The 13509-nt window shown below is 48.2% G+C and overlaps 1 protein-coding gene across 2 annotated transcripts; it reads right to left on the bottom strand.

Annotated features, from left to right (window-relative positions):
- Positions 1-4573: 4573 nt before the first annotated feature.
- On the bottom strand, positions 4574-8189 carry LOC131495698 (protein S100-A15A). Of its 2 annotated transcripts, none has more exons than XM_058700761.1 (3): positions 8046-8189; positions 6785-7006; positions 4574-4832 (listed from the first exon to the last, which is right to left on the bottom strand). In XM_058700761.1, the coding sequence occupies exons 2-3, from the start codon at positions 6932-6934 to the stop codon at positions 4656-4658; spliced, it is 327 nt and encodes a 108-aa protein (XP_058556744.1). In that variant the 5' UTR covers positions 6935-7006; positions 8046-8189; the 3' UTR covers positions 4574-4655. The 2 variants fall into 2 exon arrangements, with proteins under 2 accessions (XP_058556744.1, XP_058556743.1); XM_058700760.1 differs by having other exon boundaries at positions 6785-6988; positions 8046-8188.
- Positions 8190-13509: the final 5320 nt, after the last annotated feature.

The following is a 13509-nucleotide window of genomic DNA, read 5'->3' as shown; positions in this document are numbered from 1 at the left end:
GTTCTCACAGTTTGTGGGTTCAAGCCCCACATTGGGCTCCGTGCTGACAGTGTGGAACCTGCTTGGGATTCTCTCTCCATCTCTCTCTTCCTCTCTCGTGCTGGTTCTCTCTCTCGCTCTCAAATAAATAAATAAATAAATAAACTTTTAAGAAAGACAGAGTTCTGAAGATTGGTTGCACAACAATGAGCACATATTTAACACAACTGAACAATACACATAGATGGTAAATTTTATATATATATAGCCACAATTAAAAACTTAAAAATGTTTAAATGCTTCCTCCTAAAAAATTAATGAAATCTACCTTATAGTGTTGTGAGGACTAATAACAAATGAAAAATATTTATGATTTGCAGACTTTTTAAAGTTTATTTATTTATTTTGAGAGATAGAGAGAAAGAAAGCAGGAGCAGGGGAGGGGCAGAGAGAGAGAGGGAGAGAGAGAATCCCATGCATGCTCTGTGCTGTTAGCACAGAGCCCAACGCCAGGCTCAAACTCCCAAACCGTGAGATCACGACCTGAGCCGAAATCAAGAGTCAAACGTTCATGGGCTGAGCCACACAGGCGCCCCTGTGGACTTTGTTAATATGTATTATATTTTAATAAACAGTTTACACAAAGGATGTGTGACGTACTTAGCGCACTGCAGAGCTAGCACTGGGTGGGTACACACTGGGACGACTGCTCTCACGAGTGCCTGACTCCTCAGCTGGGCTGTGAGCCCTCAAAGACCCAGAATGGACCATCCATCTCTGCCTCCATAGGACCCAGCACAGGGACTGGAATACATACTAACAGCAAGCAATCAATAATAAGAACAAATAATAGCAAAAAAAAAAAAAATTATTGGGCTGTTACCACGTGCCAGGAACTGTTGTACGTGCTTTACCTACATCAATCCATTTCTCACTATAAACTATGAAGTTTGTACTGTCATAATCCCTATTCTACAGATGAGGACCTGAGGCCCACTGAGAGATACAACATTCAGTGCATCGGATTACTTGGGTGACATGATGTGACATCATGCACTTCCTGCCTCTGCCTGGAATGCTCTTTGCCAGTCAAGTCCTTCTTTTTCTTCCTGATCCAGCCAGGCACTGTGTGCTCTGCATCTATCTCTGACCCTCCTCCCCACACCCCTACCAACACTGAGTTAATTCTTCTCTCCTCCATGCTACCCAAATCTTCATACATCATGGCATTTTCCCCACTGTGTTATGACTCATCTGTTTCTTTTCTGTCTTTTCTTTGGGACCAGGATCCCCTTTGAGCAGAAATCACATACATCCCTGGGGCCTGGTACAAACTAGGTGCTCAACTAATACTTATTGAGGTGATAAGCGAATGCACAATTGAACTTTGATCTATCCCTTATATGATGCTGAAATTCCCTTTATCACATCCCACCAGCTTAGATCACTTTTATAACATGGCAGAATATAAATACATCAATGAAATGCGATCTAACTTCCTTGGCAAGAGGTTAGTCAACCTTGTGACAGAAAAATAGAGCTGTTTCTGACACATATAATGACAACTTTTCAATCAATGATCAAGCACTTATCTATACCTGTTGTTCACCAAGCCTCTCCTATATGGCCTGGCATAATAGCACCTTACTTACCCCAAATAGCACAATATATTTTCAAAGTATTTTTGTATCACTGCCTCATTTGATAACCCTGCAAAGTGGACATTACAGGTACAATTATCCCTATGTGACAGATGAGGAAACTGAGGCACAGGGAGTTACTCAAGTTTCTTCCTATGGACATGTGTTCTGCTTATGTGCCAAAAAGCACACATTAGAACAACAAAAAAAGTGGCTTTTCTGAGACTCTTCTTAGGATCCATTCACAAGGCTGGAATGGAGCTCACACTGACCTCTCCCAGTGGAGGTGAGGGTGAGGCTGATGATGTCATGCCAGGCCCCTGAGCCCTGAAGAGATGCCTCCCTTGAAGCCAGTCCCAGTGGAGACAGCTTTCTTCATCCAGGAATTAGGAAAACCAGGCCCCAGGTCCAGTGGGGGAGACCCAAGGCAGACGTGAGCCATGACCCCCTTCTGGCATCGTGTGCTTGTCAGGGGAACTTGCACCAGTCAGGCCACGAAACTGCCCTTGAGATGCTCCCCAGCCCCCGGATAGACAGCCTAAGGAGCTTCAGGGGGAATAGGAGCCAGGCTGAGTGACCTGGCAGGAGGGGTGTCAAGAATTGGGTAAGCACATCAGGGGAAAAGGCAGGGCCTATAATCAGACCGACGGATGTGGGGCAACCCAGGGGAGCGGAACCTGCTCCTACTTACAGGAAAGAACTAGGTCCTAGGTATGTGTCCCAAGAGTCCAACCAGGCCTGGGCCCAAGGCTGAGGAAATGAAGCCACACCAGCAGAGCCAGTGCAGAAACACCTCTCCACACCCCAGGGAAGGGCAGGAGGTCTAGGCTGAGCTGCCCCTTAGCACCCAAAGATCTGTGGAACTCAGCAGTCTCAGATGAGACAGGCAGGAAGAATCATCCCCTGGGCCTGGAGGAGGTTGGTAGCCTGGTCATCCATGCCTCTGGTCATGACTAAGAGGCCCACAGGAGGCAGCACAGACGCAGGCATCAGAGTCCATCCACAGGCCCCGTTCCTGCATTCCTCCTCCAACACATGCATCCACTCACTGGCAGAGGACACAGAAGGTAAAACACTCCCAAGGTGCAGCAGGACACTCACCTGCACCGGGCAGTGCAGGCCCCATGGAGTCCCCAGGAAGGTCCAGAGGGAGACAGCTGGGGCAAAGTGTTGTCAGTGCCGGCAAGGCCCAGGGCACATTGGGAACAACACCCTGCTTCAGAGCTTGATTGGTCAAAAACGAAGGCCCCAGCTCAGCCCATAGGGCACTGCCCCCTTGTGGCACACAGACCCAGCTGCTGGAGAGAACCAAACCAAGTCCCGTAAATGCCGGCCCCCCTCCCCCCCACCCCCGCCATCGTTTGTTGAAAACACATCTTTTTCATCACAATACACTCAGGACATGGATTTGCAGACCATCCTCTGAGAAGAAGCCCACCAAGATGGGCCCCAGCAAGGCCTAAAGGCAGAGAAGACTCTGCATAAAGGAGATGCTCTTCATCAGATTCCTGGGCTCCCAGGGAGAGAGAGAAAAATAAACACAGAGACAAGGGGTGGGGGGGCAGATCCCTGCTGGGAGGGGTGAGAGACCACAGAGGACTTGGATGGTGAGTCACAATAGCCCCAAGTAGAGTAACGCCCGCATCAGCCTTTATTAGTAAAACCAGACCCAACCCTTCTCTTCTCCAGGAAGTCTTTCCTGATTGATGGGAGCCCAGGTTCCACTTTTCACTCTTCACCATAACAGATTGGAGTGTTGCCCTTTGCCCTTGTCCCAGTCTCTGACTCAGTATGTGCAAAACCCACCTCACAATCTTTCCTCGCTGACTGGCCTTGACGTCAATTACCTGCATCATCCTCCCTTCTCAGGCCCAAGCCACTCCACTTTTATTTATTTTTTTTTTTAAATTTTTTTTTCAACGTTTTTTATTTATTTTTGGGACAGAGAGAGACAGAGCATGAACGGGGGAGGGGCAGAGAGAGAGGGAGACACAGAATCGGAAACAGGCTCCAGGCTCCGAGCCATCAGCCCAGAGCCTGACGCGGGGCTCAAACTCACGGACCGCGAGATCGTGACCTGGCTGAAGTCGGACGCTTAACCGACTGCGCCACCCAGGCGCCCCGCCACTCCACTTTTAAACACTCATTCCTGGGGGCTCTCCTCTAGGCCCTCGAGGTGGGTCCTTGTCCAGTGTGCGTCGGCCCCCCTGCTCCCTGTCCCATCATGTACATGCAGAGAATGAGTGGTCAAAACATCACCGGTGAGGCCTGGCTTCCTTGCCAGAGAGGCAGCTCCCCAAGAGAATGGATGCCCCCCCTCAGACAGGGACTCCTGGAGGCTGGGCTGGGCTTCCCCGCTCAGACAGGGGCTCCAGGGAACTAGCGCCCTGCCTGCTCCCTCAGACAGGGGCTCCAGGAGACTGGGGCCATGCCTCCCCCCCTCAGACAGGAGCTCCTGGAGGTCAGGGCCATGCCTCCCCACTCAGACAGGGGCTCCAGGGGACTGGGGCCATGCCTCCCCCCTCAGACAGGGGCTCCAGGAGGTCAGGCCGGACCTCCCCCTCAGACAAGGGGTCCTGGAGGCTGGGCTGTGCCTTCCCCTTCAGACAGGGGTTCCTGAAGGTCAGGGCCATGCCTCCCCCCTCAGACAGGGGCTCCTGGAGGTCAGGGCCATGCCTCCCCTCTCAGACAAGGGCTCCTGGAGGTCGGGCCATGCCTCCCCCCTCAGACAGGGGCTCCTGGAGGTCAGGGCCATGTCTCCCCACACAGACAGGGGCTCCAGGGGACTAGGGCCATGCCTCCCCCCTCAGACAGGGGCTCCTGGAGACTGGGGCTGTATCTCTCACCCTAAATGGATGGTCCCCGATGTAGGACGCACAGCAGATGCCCAAATCCGTGAACTAAAGAATTCCAGGACACATTTATGGGGTTGCTTTATTCTCTTCCCTCACACATGTGGGTACACACAGACTCACTGGGCAGAGCTCTCCATCCGCTCCCGGACAGGCCCCTGCGGTGGAGGCGGCCACACATCTGCTAGTAGAGGCTGTGCTGGGCGCAGTAGTGGGCACACTGCTGCCGGTGGTAGTGCAGGTGGTAGTCCCTCACCAGACGGCCCAGGACGAAGAGGAATTCATCAAAGCAGATCTGGTTGTCCTTGTTCTTGTCTGCAGCCCGGAACAACTCTGAGATGTAGTAGGGCTCCTTCCGGCCCTGAGGAGGGGCAGAGGGTCACCCATCAACCCAGGCACATGGCCCACAGCAAAGGGCCGTGCCTCCACTGCCTGCGTGGCACCATGGCATGGCCCAGCCACAAGAGGCTTGCAGCAAACAGCCCATCACTCGGGCAGAGGCCAGGGCACCCTATGCTATGGAATCAGGCTAAGAGGCGGAGACATGGCGGGCACCTCAGCTAGCTGGCCCCAGGGCTGTGTGGGTTGACAGTGCAGCCTGGGCACCACTGGCTGGCTGGCCACCTGGCTGCTGGGCAAAGCTGAGCGGCCTGGCACCTCCTGACTTGTCTGCCCAGCTGCCCTGGCAGCCTCCCTGCAGAGGCCACCAGTCCAGGAGCTTTGGGATGGAAGGCTGTGCCCCTGCTTCACACTGGGAGCTCCTCCAGGCAGAGCCCACCTGCCCCTCGTGTCTGCACCTCCAGCACTATCGCAGGGCCACCAGAGGGTGGGATCAGATGTGTGCATGTTGTGGTGTCTGCTCAGGACTTATTTATGACACTTAGCCTGTGTCCCCTGCAGAAAGTGCAGAATAAGGGGAAAGAATATCATGGGCCCTGAGGTGTCCAGCATGTCCCAGAGCAGGTGGCCCTGAGGGATGAAGATCGGAGACAGAATAGGGGAGGAACAAATGCACGTGGGGTTGAAGGGGCAGCGAGAAAGAAGGCCAGGGTCAGTGTGCAGTGCGGTGAGAAGACAGGGACGAGAACAGAGTCCTGGGCAGGGCCTGTGGAGCATGTTCCAGCAGGGTTTGGCTGGTGGGTGTGGAGACTCAGAGTGGAGTCCTTGGAAAGCCTACAGGGAAGAAACCTGTTGCATCTGTCAGCAGCTGGGGGCCCGGAGGGTGGCCCTCATCTCCATGGGGAGCTCCATACCCTCTGTTTCCCCTGCCGCCGACCACCATCTAATTCACCTAATCTTATCTCCACAAAATTGGTTGATCCCAAAACTGAAGGCTTCCTGCTAGGGCAGGCTCTCCCTGGCTTCCTTCACCTCAGCCCCCCTGGTCTAGTGTCTGTCCCTGGGGGCCCTTAACCTGGGGCGGGGCAGGGGCGGGGGTGCTGTGAGCATCAGGCCCAGCCCCATGGGCTACAGACAGTTGGCCCTGGAAAGAAAGTCACCCTAGTCCCCTCTGTGACCCTCACAGCTACACTCCAGTAAACTGAGGGCAGGACTCTCCTTTGATGTTTTCCAAAGGTAGGTAAGGGGGAGACTCGCAGTGAACAAAGGACCATTGCTTTTGGAATGTAGTGCCCTTCAGGGCATGGACCTGAAGTCCACTGGAGGTGACAGTCCAGAGACCCCTCCAGGCATGGCGCTGAGGGCAGAGGGCATTACCCCACAGACACTCCTGCCAGCCTTGCAGCCCCCAAGATACTTGGTAATCACAGACTCTGATAATGGAGAAGACGAGCAGGCCTGAGAGGGTTTCTGAGCCCCAGGCTGGTCCGAGAGCCTCTGTTAGCCCTTCAGACAGCAGCTGGAAGGAGAGATTACATTCCCTACCCCCACCTGGCTTCTGCCCAAACTGTCCTTCCCCAAGCACAGGGACAGGGGAGGTTTGTGCCAGTACCCAGAAGGGGCTGAGGCTAAAAGGGCAGGTTCGGGGCAGGATCTCTGACTGAATGGGGCTTCAGGCAGAGGAAAGATCAGCACCTATTCTCTCAGGAAACAGGATGAGCAGAGGAATAAACAGGTTGGGTTGGGACTAAGTCTCGGGGATTAGGGCTGAAGTGGGGCCAGGCAGGAAGTTTCAGGAGAGGGAGGGAAGGGAAATAAAGCTGGCAGATCCTGCCCTCCCAACTCCCTCCTCCTCCTCCCCTAAGTAGGAATTCTCTTGGGAGGTAACTCCATGTATCTACACCCTCACTACTCGCTTCCAACCCCACAACCAACCCTATACTTCATCCCCACCTGACCCCAGACCCCACACACCAGGCTCTCCATGAAGCGGGGTACATTGTCCATAAGCAGAGCCTTCAACTCCTCCAGGGACAGGGTCTCCACGTCTCCCTCCTGGGCTGCATACTGGTGGTAGCAGTGGATGATTTGGAAGAGGGATTCCTCCACTGGTGTGCCTGTCATGGTGGCTGGGCTGTGGCCAGGACAGGGAGAACTGGAGATGTAGTGCTGGAGGCCCTGGGGACAGTGGAGAAGCTGAGGAGAGAGCGGCCCCATGACAGACAGGCACTTCCTCCAAGAATCTTCTGCCTTCTCATTCTGTCCACCTCCTTTCACTCCAGCTGATCCCTTTTGCAAATGTGGCTCAGAGTTCCTGCCTCAAAGGAAGTTGTGCTGTGAGCACTCAGGACAGGGGTCTGTCCTTTCCTTGAGACAGTGGGCTTCCTGAAGACAGGAGCGTGTTCTCTGCCCCTAGACCCTACTCTCAACTTAGGAGTCACCCAAAATCAAAAGTGAAAAGAATCTAGACTCTTTGGTGCAAGACAGTACTAGACTACTTCATAGCACAAATGAAATATTAAAATTATACCACCCAGAACGCCCAGCCCTGCTCAGGTATTATTGTTTTCCTTTCTCGGTTGAATGTAGAGACAACACAAGGATGCCCACCTTTGTTCTGACCACCGCCTTGCTGCATGACCCTCTAAAGGGGTCTACTAGTCATCCACATGGTCCCTTCTGCCCTGAGTTGGGTTGGCCAGCAATGAGGCAAGCAAGGGCACCCACAGCCACCCCTTGTCACCCCACAGCACCGACCCCGGTGCTTTACACACAGATGAGGTACCCACAATCTCCCCCTCCACACATCCTACAAAGATGAGACCCCTGTTTTCAGGAGGCAGGTTATCCCATCAGCTCAGTGGTCCCCTCCAGATTCTGTGCAGATAAGAATCAACAACTGCTGGTTCTGACTCTTATGAAGCCAGCCAAACACTAGATAGAGCCTTTTATACAGAGTATCCATGTAATCCTAATGAAGCAGGCAACATTTCCCCCATTTTCCTGAGGAAGAAGTGAAATCCAGAGATGTTAAGTAAATTTCCCAAAATCACACAACTGATCCACCTGGAACAAGATTCAAACCAATTGGGGGACCACAATTACCCTGTTGGGATATCCATCAACTGTATACATTCTCCAAAACAGGTAAGCCATCCATTTCTGCTTTCTCGGACCTGCACAGACCCAGAACCATCCACCCCACCTCCACTACTCTCTTGGGAGAAGTGCTGACCTGTGCAGTTGGGACAGGGTTGCTCTGAATCCACAGTGCTGGTCTCTGGTTTATCCCAGAGATTCCCCAGCGCTCAGGCAGGATGCATTTGTGTGAACAGGGGCCCAACCACCAAGTCCTATATTCTGCCCATCCTTGGTGCTTCTAATTATGGCAGCCAGTGTCATGACTCTTCACAGGTTCTTCAACAGCACAACTGAGCCTTAATTGCATTCCTGAGATGATATCACATGACACTTGCTTCCTACAATTAAGTCAACCAGTTTCAGGGACACACCTTCCTTCAGAGCCTGATCTGAAGCATCTCAGAATCACAAGTCACAATGTCCATACCTCAGAGCCCATCCTTCTGGCTCCTGGGCTTGGGTGGGGTCAAACCACAACTTAAATACATCTTCCTCAGGTGTCCTCCCTCAATTACTGAGTCACCGGACTCCACAGTCATTAAGCATATTAATTCATCCAACAAATATTTCTTGAGTGGCCACAGTGTGCCTGGACCTTGTTAGGTAATGTGAATATGACATGGGGCCAAGCCACAGGGTGGGGGTGAGTGGAGGGGACAGAGTCTCACACTGGCGTGATCCACTGTGAACAATACAGGCCTGGTGGCATGAATGGTGCCCCCAGGAAGAGACACTTTCTGCCTGGAGAAGAGTTGAGGAAGATTCAATACAGAGCTGATTTTGAATTGGGACTTGAAGAAAAGATTCAATTGCATGGAGAAGCAGTCTCTGGGACAGAGGAAACAGCAAAAACAAAGGCTTAGGGGTGTGAAAGAGAGAGGCTGCTCAGAGTCCACAGGGCAGATAATGAGCACAGGGACAAAACAAGGCTGGAGAGGCAAGACAGAGGCAACACAAAGGGGCCTGTGTGCCAAACCAGGCCTGCACTGCATCCTGTGCACAGAAAGAAGCTGAGAGGATTTTCAGTGATTGGGTGATGGGTGGGAAGTGAGAAAGAAATGGTAGAAACAGTTTTATTGTAAGAAATAACCACAATGTGGAAGTAAACTTACCCTAAGGGGGCTCCATATAAGTGCCACCTGGGCCCTTGAGGGACAGGTGAATTCCCTTGGCCCAGGGCACACCTTCTTTCAGCCCATCTCAGCCCCGCTCTCTCCTGGGAGGGGCCACACCGGCTGGTGAATACACCTCCCAGAAAGGGGGGCCAAAGGACAGGCGATTGAACCAGAGATTAAGCCCCACATCACAGAAGGTTTGAGAGAGGATAGGGAAAGATGTAAGCCAAAATCTTTTTCAGATTGCAGGGTGAGACTTCATCTATACAACATAGTGATTTCTCCAGTAAATAGTGGTTCACCAAAACACTTTCATGTTTCCAAAGTAAAAACAGGGCTCAAATTTCTAAAATGTAAAATGATATGGAAATGTCAACCTAGAATCATAGAGCTTTTATTGAATACTTTTATTTTAGCCATCACTGGGGTGCCTGGGTGGCTTAGTCGGTTGAGCGTCCAACTTCAGCTCAGGTCATGATCTTGCAGTCTGTGAGTTCAAGCCCCGCGCTGGGCCCTGTTCTGACAGCTCAGAGCCTGGAGCCTGTTTCAGATTCCGTGTCTCCCTCTCTCTCTGCCCCTCTCCCACTCATGCTCTGTCTCTCTCACTCTCAAAAATGAATAAATGTTAAAAATATATATTTTAGCCATCACTGTCCTGAGAATTTATCCCAAGAAAGTAATTAAACAGATATTAAAAAGCAATAGATAGTAAAAGGTTTACCACTGCATTATCTGCAACCAAGAAACAAAATAAAAATAAAAACCTTGAAACCACCTAACTAACAAATTTGGCATGCCAATATATCCTTGGACATTCACTGGATAATGATTTGTCACTCAAAAGGGATTCCATTTTTATCGTTTTTTTAATTTAATTTCTTTTTTAAATTTACATCCAAGTTAGTTAGCATATAGTGCAACAATGATTTCAGGAGTAGATTCCTTAATGCTCCTTACCCATTTAGCCCATCCGCCCTCCCACAACCCCTCCATCAACCCTCAGTTTGTTCTCCATATTTATGAGTCTCTTCTGTTTTGTCCCCCTCCCTGTTTTTATATTATTTTTGTTTCCCTTCACTTATGTTCATCTGTTTTGTTTCTTAAAGTCCTCATATGAGTGAAGTCATATGATATTTGTCTTTCTCTGACTGACTAATTTTGCTTAGCATAATATCCTCTAGTTCCATCTATATAGTTGCAAATGGCAAGATTTCATTCTTTTTGATTGCCGAGTAATACTCCATTGTGTATATATACCACATCTTCTTTATCCATTCATGCATCAGTAGACATTTGGGCTCTTTCCATACTTTGGCTATTGTTGATAGTGCTGCTATAAACATTGGGGTGCATGTGTCCCTTTGAAACAGCATACCTGTATCAAAAGGGATTCCATTTTTTTTTTTTTTTTTTTTTTTTTTGGGACAGAGAGAGACAGAGCATGAACGGGGGAGGGGCAGAGAGAGAGGGAGCCACAGAATCGGAAACAGGCTCCAGGCTCCGAGCCATCAGCCCAGAGCCTGACGCGGGGCTCGAACTCACGGACCGCGAGATCGTGACCTGGCTGAAGTCGGACGCTTAACCGACTGCGCCACCCAGGCGCCCCAAAAGGGATTCCATTTTTTTTTTTTTTTTAATTTTTTTTTTTTTCTTCAACGTTTTTTTTTTTTATTTATTTTTGGGACAGAGAGAGACAGAGCATGAATGGGGGAGGGGCAGAGAGAGAGGGAGACACAGAATTGGAAACAGGCTCCAGGCTCCGAGCCATCAGCCCAGAGCCTGACGCGGGGCTCGAACTCACGGACCGCGAGATCGTGACCTGGCTGAAGTCGGACGCTTAACCGACTGCGCCACCCAGGCGCCCCAAAAGGGATTCCATTTTTAACCCATAGCTTGTTTGGAGGGAGGGGTCATCTTGCACCCCTCTTCACCTTGCCTTTCACTCAAGCTGGGACACAATGACTCCCCAGACCATCCCAATGCACAGTGATGACCTCCTTCCACAACTGTGCTATAACTAGTCTTTTCACTCAATGCTAGACTGAGGGCATCTTCTCACCCACTTAATCAATACTGGACTGATTTTTAATGAGTATATAGTGATCATTTGTTTGCATGTATCAAAATTCGTTTTTTTAATCCATTATTAGTAGACGTTTAAATTACTTTAGATTTATACATTTCAATCAACTCTTCCTTAATAATGATATTTCTTCAGAATTTTGCCATGTGTGCTAGGTGCTGAGGAGAAGGGGGACAGAAATGAATTTATACTCCCTTCCCCTGCCAGAGTTGCTGCTCTGCACTGTACCCCACCTCCTACAGACCAGAGCTGCCACTCACCTCCCAAATACAAGCCCCCAAGTTCCCAGCTCCGTAGCTGCCTCCCCACACCCATGCCTAGACACAGGTGTCACTCCTGCACCAAGTACACCCATATGGAGACCCATGACTTCCTTCTGTTGTGGGGGGGAGGGAAGGAGAACAGGAGTACCCCAACAACCTTCCCCACCCTAATATAAAAGTCACTAGACACTTTCACAGTATTACATTAACCTATATCTGTCCATATATTTACCTTTACCTGTGAGATTTATGCTTTCCAATGCTATCATATTTCTGTTTAGTGAGTTTTCATTTCAATTTGAAGAACTGTCTTAAGCATTTTTTGCAAATTTAGTGATGAGCTCCCTGTTTTGACTGGGAAAACAAAGAAGAAAAACCCAGGACCTATGGCTTCATGAGTGAATTCTACCAAACATTCAAATTCATACCAATGCTTCTTAAACTCTTTCAAAAAAAATAGAAGAGGAAGGAACACTTCCAAACTCATTTAATGAAGCCAACATCACCTGATACCAAAACTAGGCAAAGACACTAAAGAAAAACTATAGGCAAATATTCTTGATGAACATACATGTAAAAATCCTTAATAAAATCCTAGCAAACTGAATTCAACAGCACATTAAAAGGATCATGCACCATGACTAAGTGGGATTATCCCAAGGATGTGAGGATAGTTCAACATACGCAAATCAATCAAGGTGTTATAACACGTTAACAAAATGAAAGAAAAAATGCATAATTATCTGGATAGATGCAGAAAAGGAAACTGACAAAGTTCAGCACCACTTCATGATTAAAGCTCAACAAAACAGGTACAAAAGGATCTTAACACCATATATGAAAAGCTTACAGGTAACTTCATCATCAGTGGGGGAGAAAAACTGAGATTTCCCTCCAGGATATAGCACAAGGCAAAGACACATACTCTTGCTGGTGCTGGAAGTCCTAGTAAAGAAACTAGACAAAGAAAGAAAGAAAGAAAGAAAGAAAGAAAGAAAGAAAGAAAGAAAGAAAATTATCTCTGTTTGCAGATGACATGATCATACATAGAAAACTCTAAAAACTAAACAACGATAAACCTGTTATAAATAATAAATTCAATAAAGTTGCAGAATACAGAATAAACATACAAAAATCAATGTGTTATGTACACAACAACAAACTATCCAAAAGAGAAATTAAGAAAACAATCTCATTTACAATAGCAAGAAAAAGAACAAAATGCTTAGGAAATAACTTACTCAAAGAGTTGAAAATTATGAAAATATTGATGAAGCAAATTTAAAAGGACACAGATAAGTGGAAAGACATCCTATGTCCATATGTTGGGATAATTAATGTTAAAGTGTCCATACTACCTGCAGTTATCCATAAATTCAATGAAATCCTTATCAAAATCCCTATGGCATTTTTTACAGAAATAAAAAATAATCCTAAAATTCATATGGAACTACAAAAGACTGAATAGCCAAAGAAATCTTGGGCAAAAAAACAAAGCTAGGGGCATCACACTTGCTGATTTCACAATTCATTACAAAACTATGGTAATCAAAACAGTATGGTATTGGCATAAAACAAAAATATAGACCAGTAGAACAGAATAGAGAACCCGGAATAAATCCACACATATAAGATCAATTGATCTTTGCTAAGAGTGCTAAAATAAGTAAAGGATAGTCTCTTCAAGAAATGGTGCTGGGAAAACTGGATGCAGAAGAATGAAGGTGGCCCCTGGTCTCACACCATACACAAAAATCAACTCAAAATGGAGTAAAGACTTGAATAGAAGACCTGAAACCATAAAACTACTAAAGAAAAACATAGAAGAAAAGTTTCTTGACATTGGTCTGGGCAATAATTTTTTGGATGTGGAGACCAAAAGCACAGCCAACAAAAGCAAAAATAGACAAATGAGATTACATTAAATTAAAAGCTCTGCACAGCAAAGAAAGCAATCAACAAGTTAAAAGGCAACCAACAGAATGGGAGAAAATATTTGCAAACTATATATTTGATATCCAGAATATATAAGGAAGTCATACAACTCAATAACAAAAAATATTTTTAATGGGCAAAGAATCTGAATAGACATTTCTC

Source organism: Neofelis nebulosa, chromosome 15 (genome assembly GCF_028018385.1).
Source record: "Neofelis nebulosa isolate mNeoNeb1 chromosome 15, mNeoNeb1.pri, whole genome shotgun sequence".
In the NCBI taxonomy this organism is placed as follows: Eukaryota; Metazoa; Chordata; class Mammalia; order Carnivora; family Felidae; genus Neofelis; species Neofelis nebulosa.
Note: the sequence above shows the minus strand (reverse complement) of the source record. Positions and strands in the feature narration are given on the sequence as shown.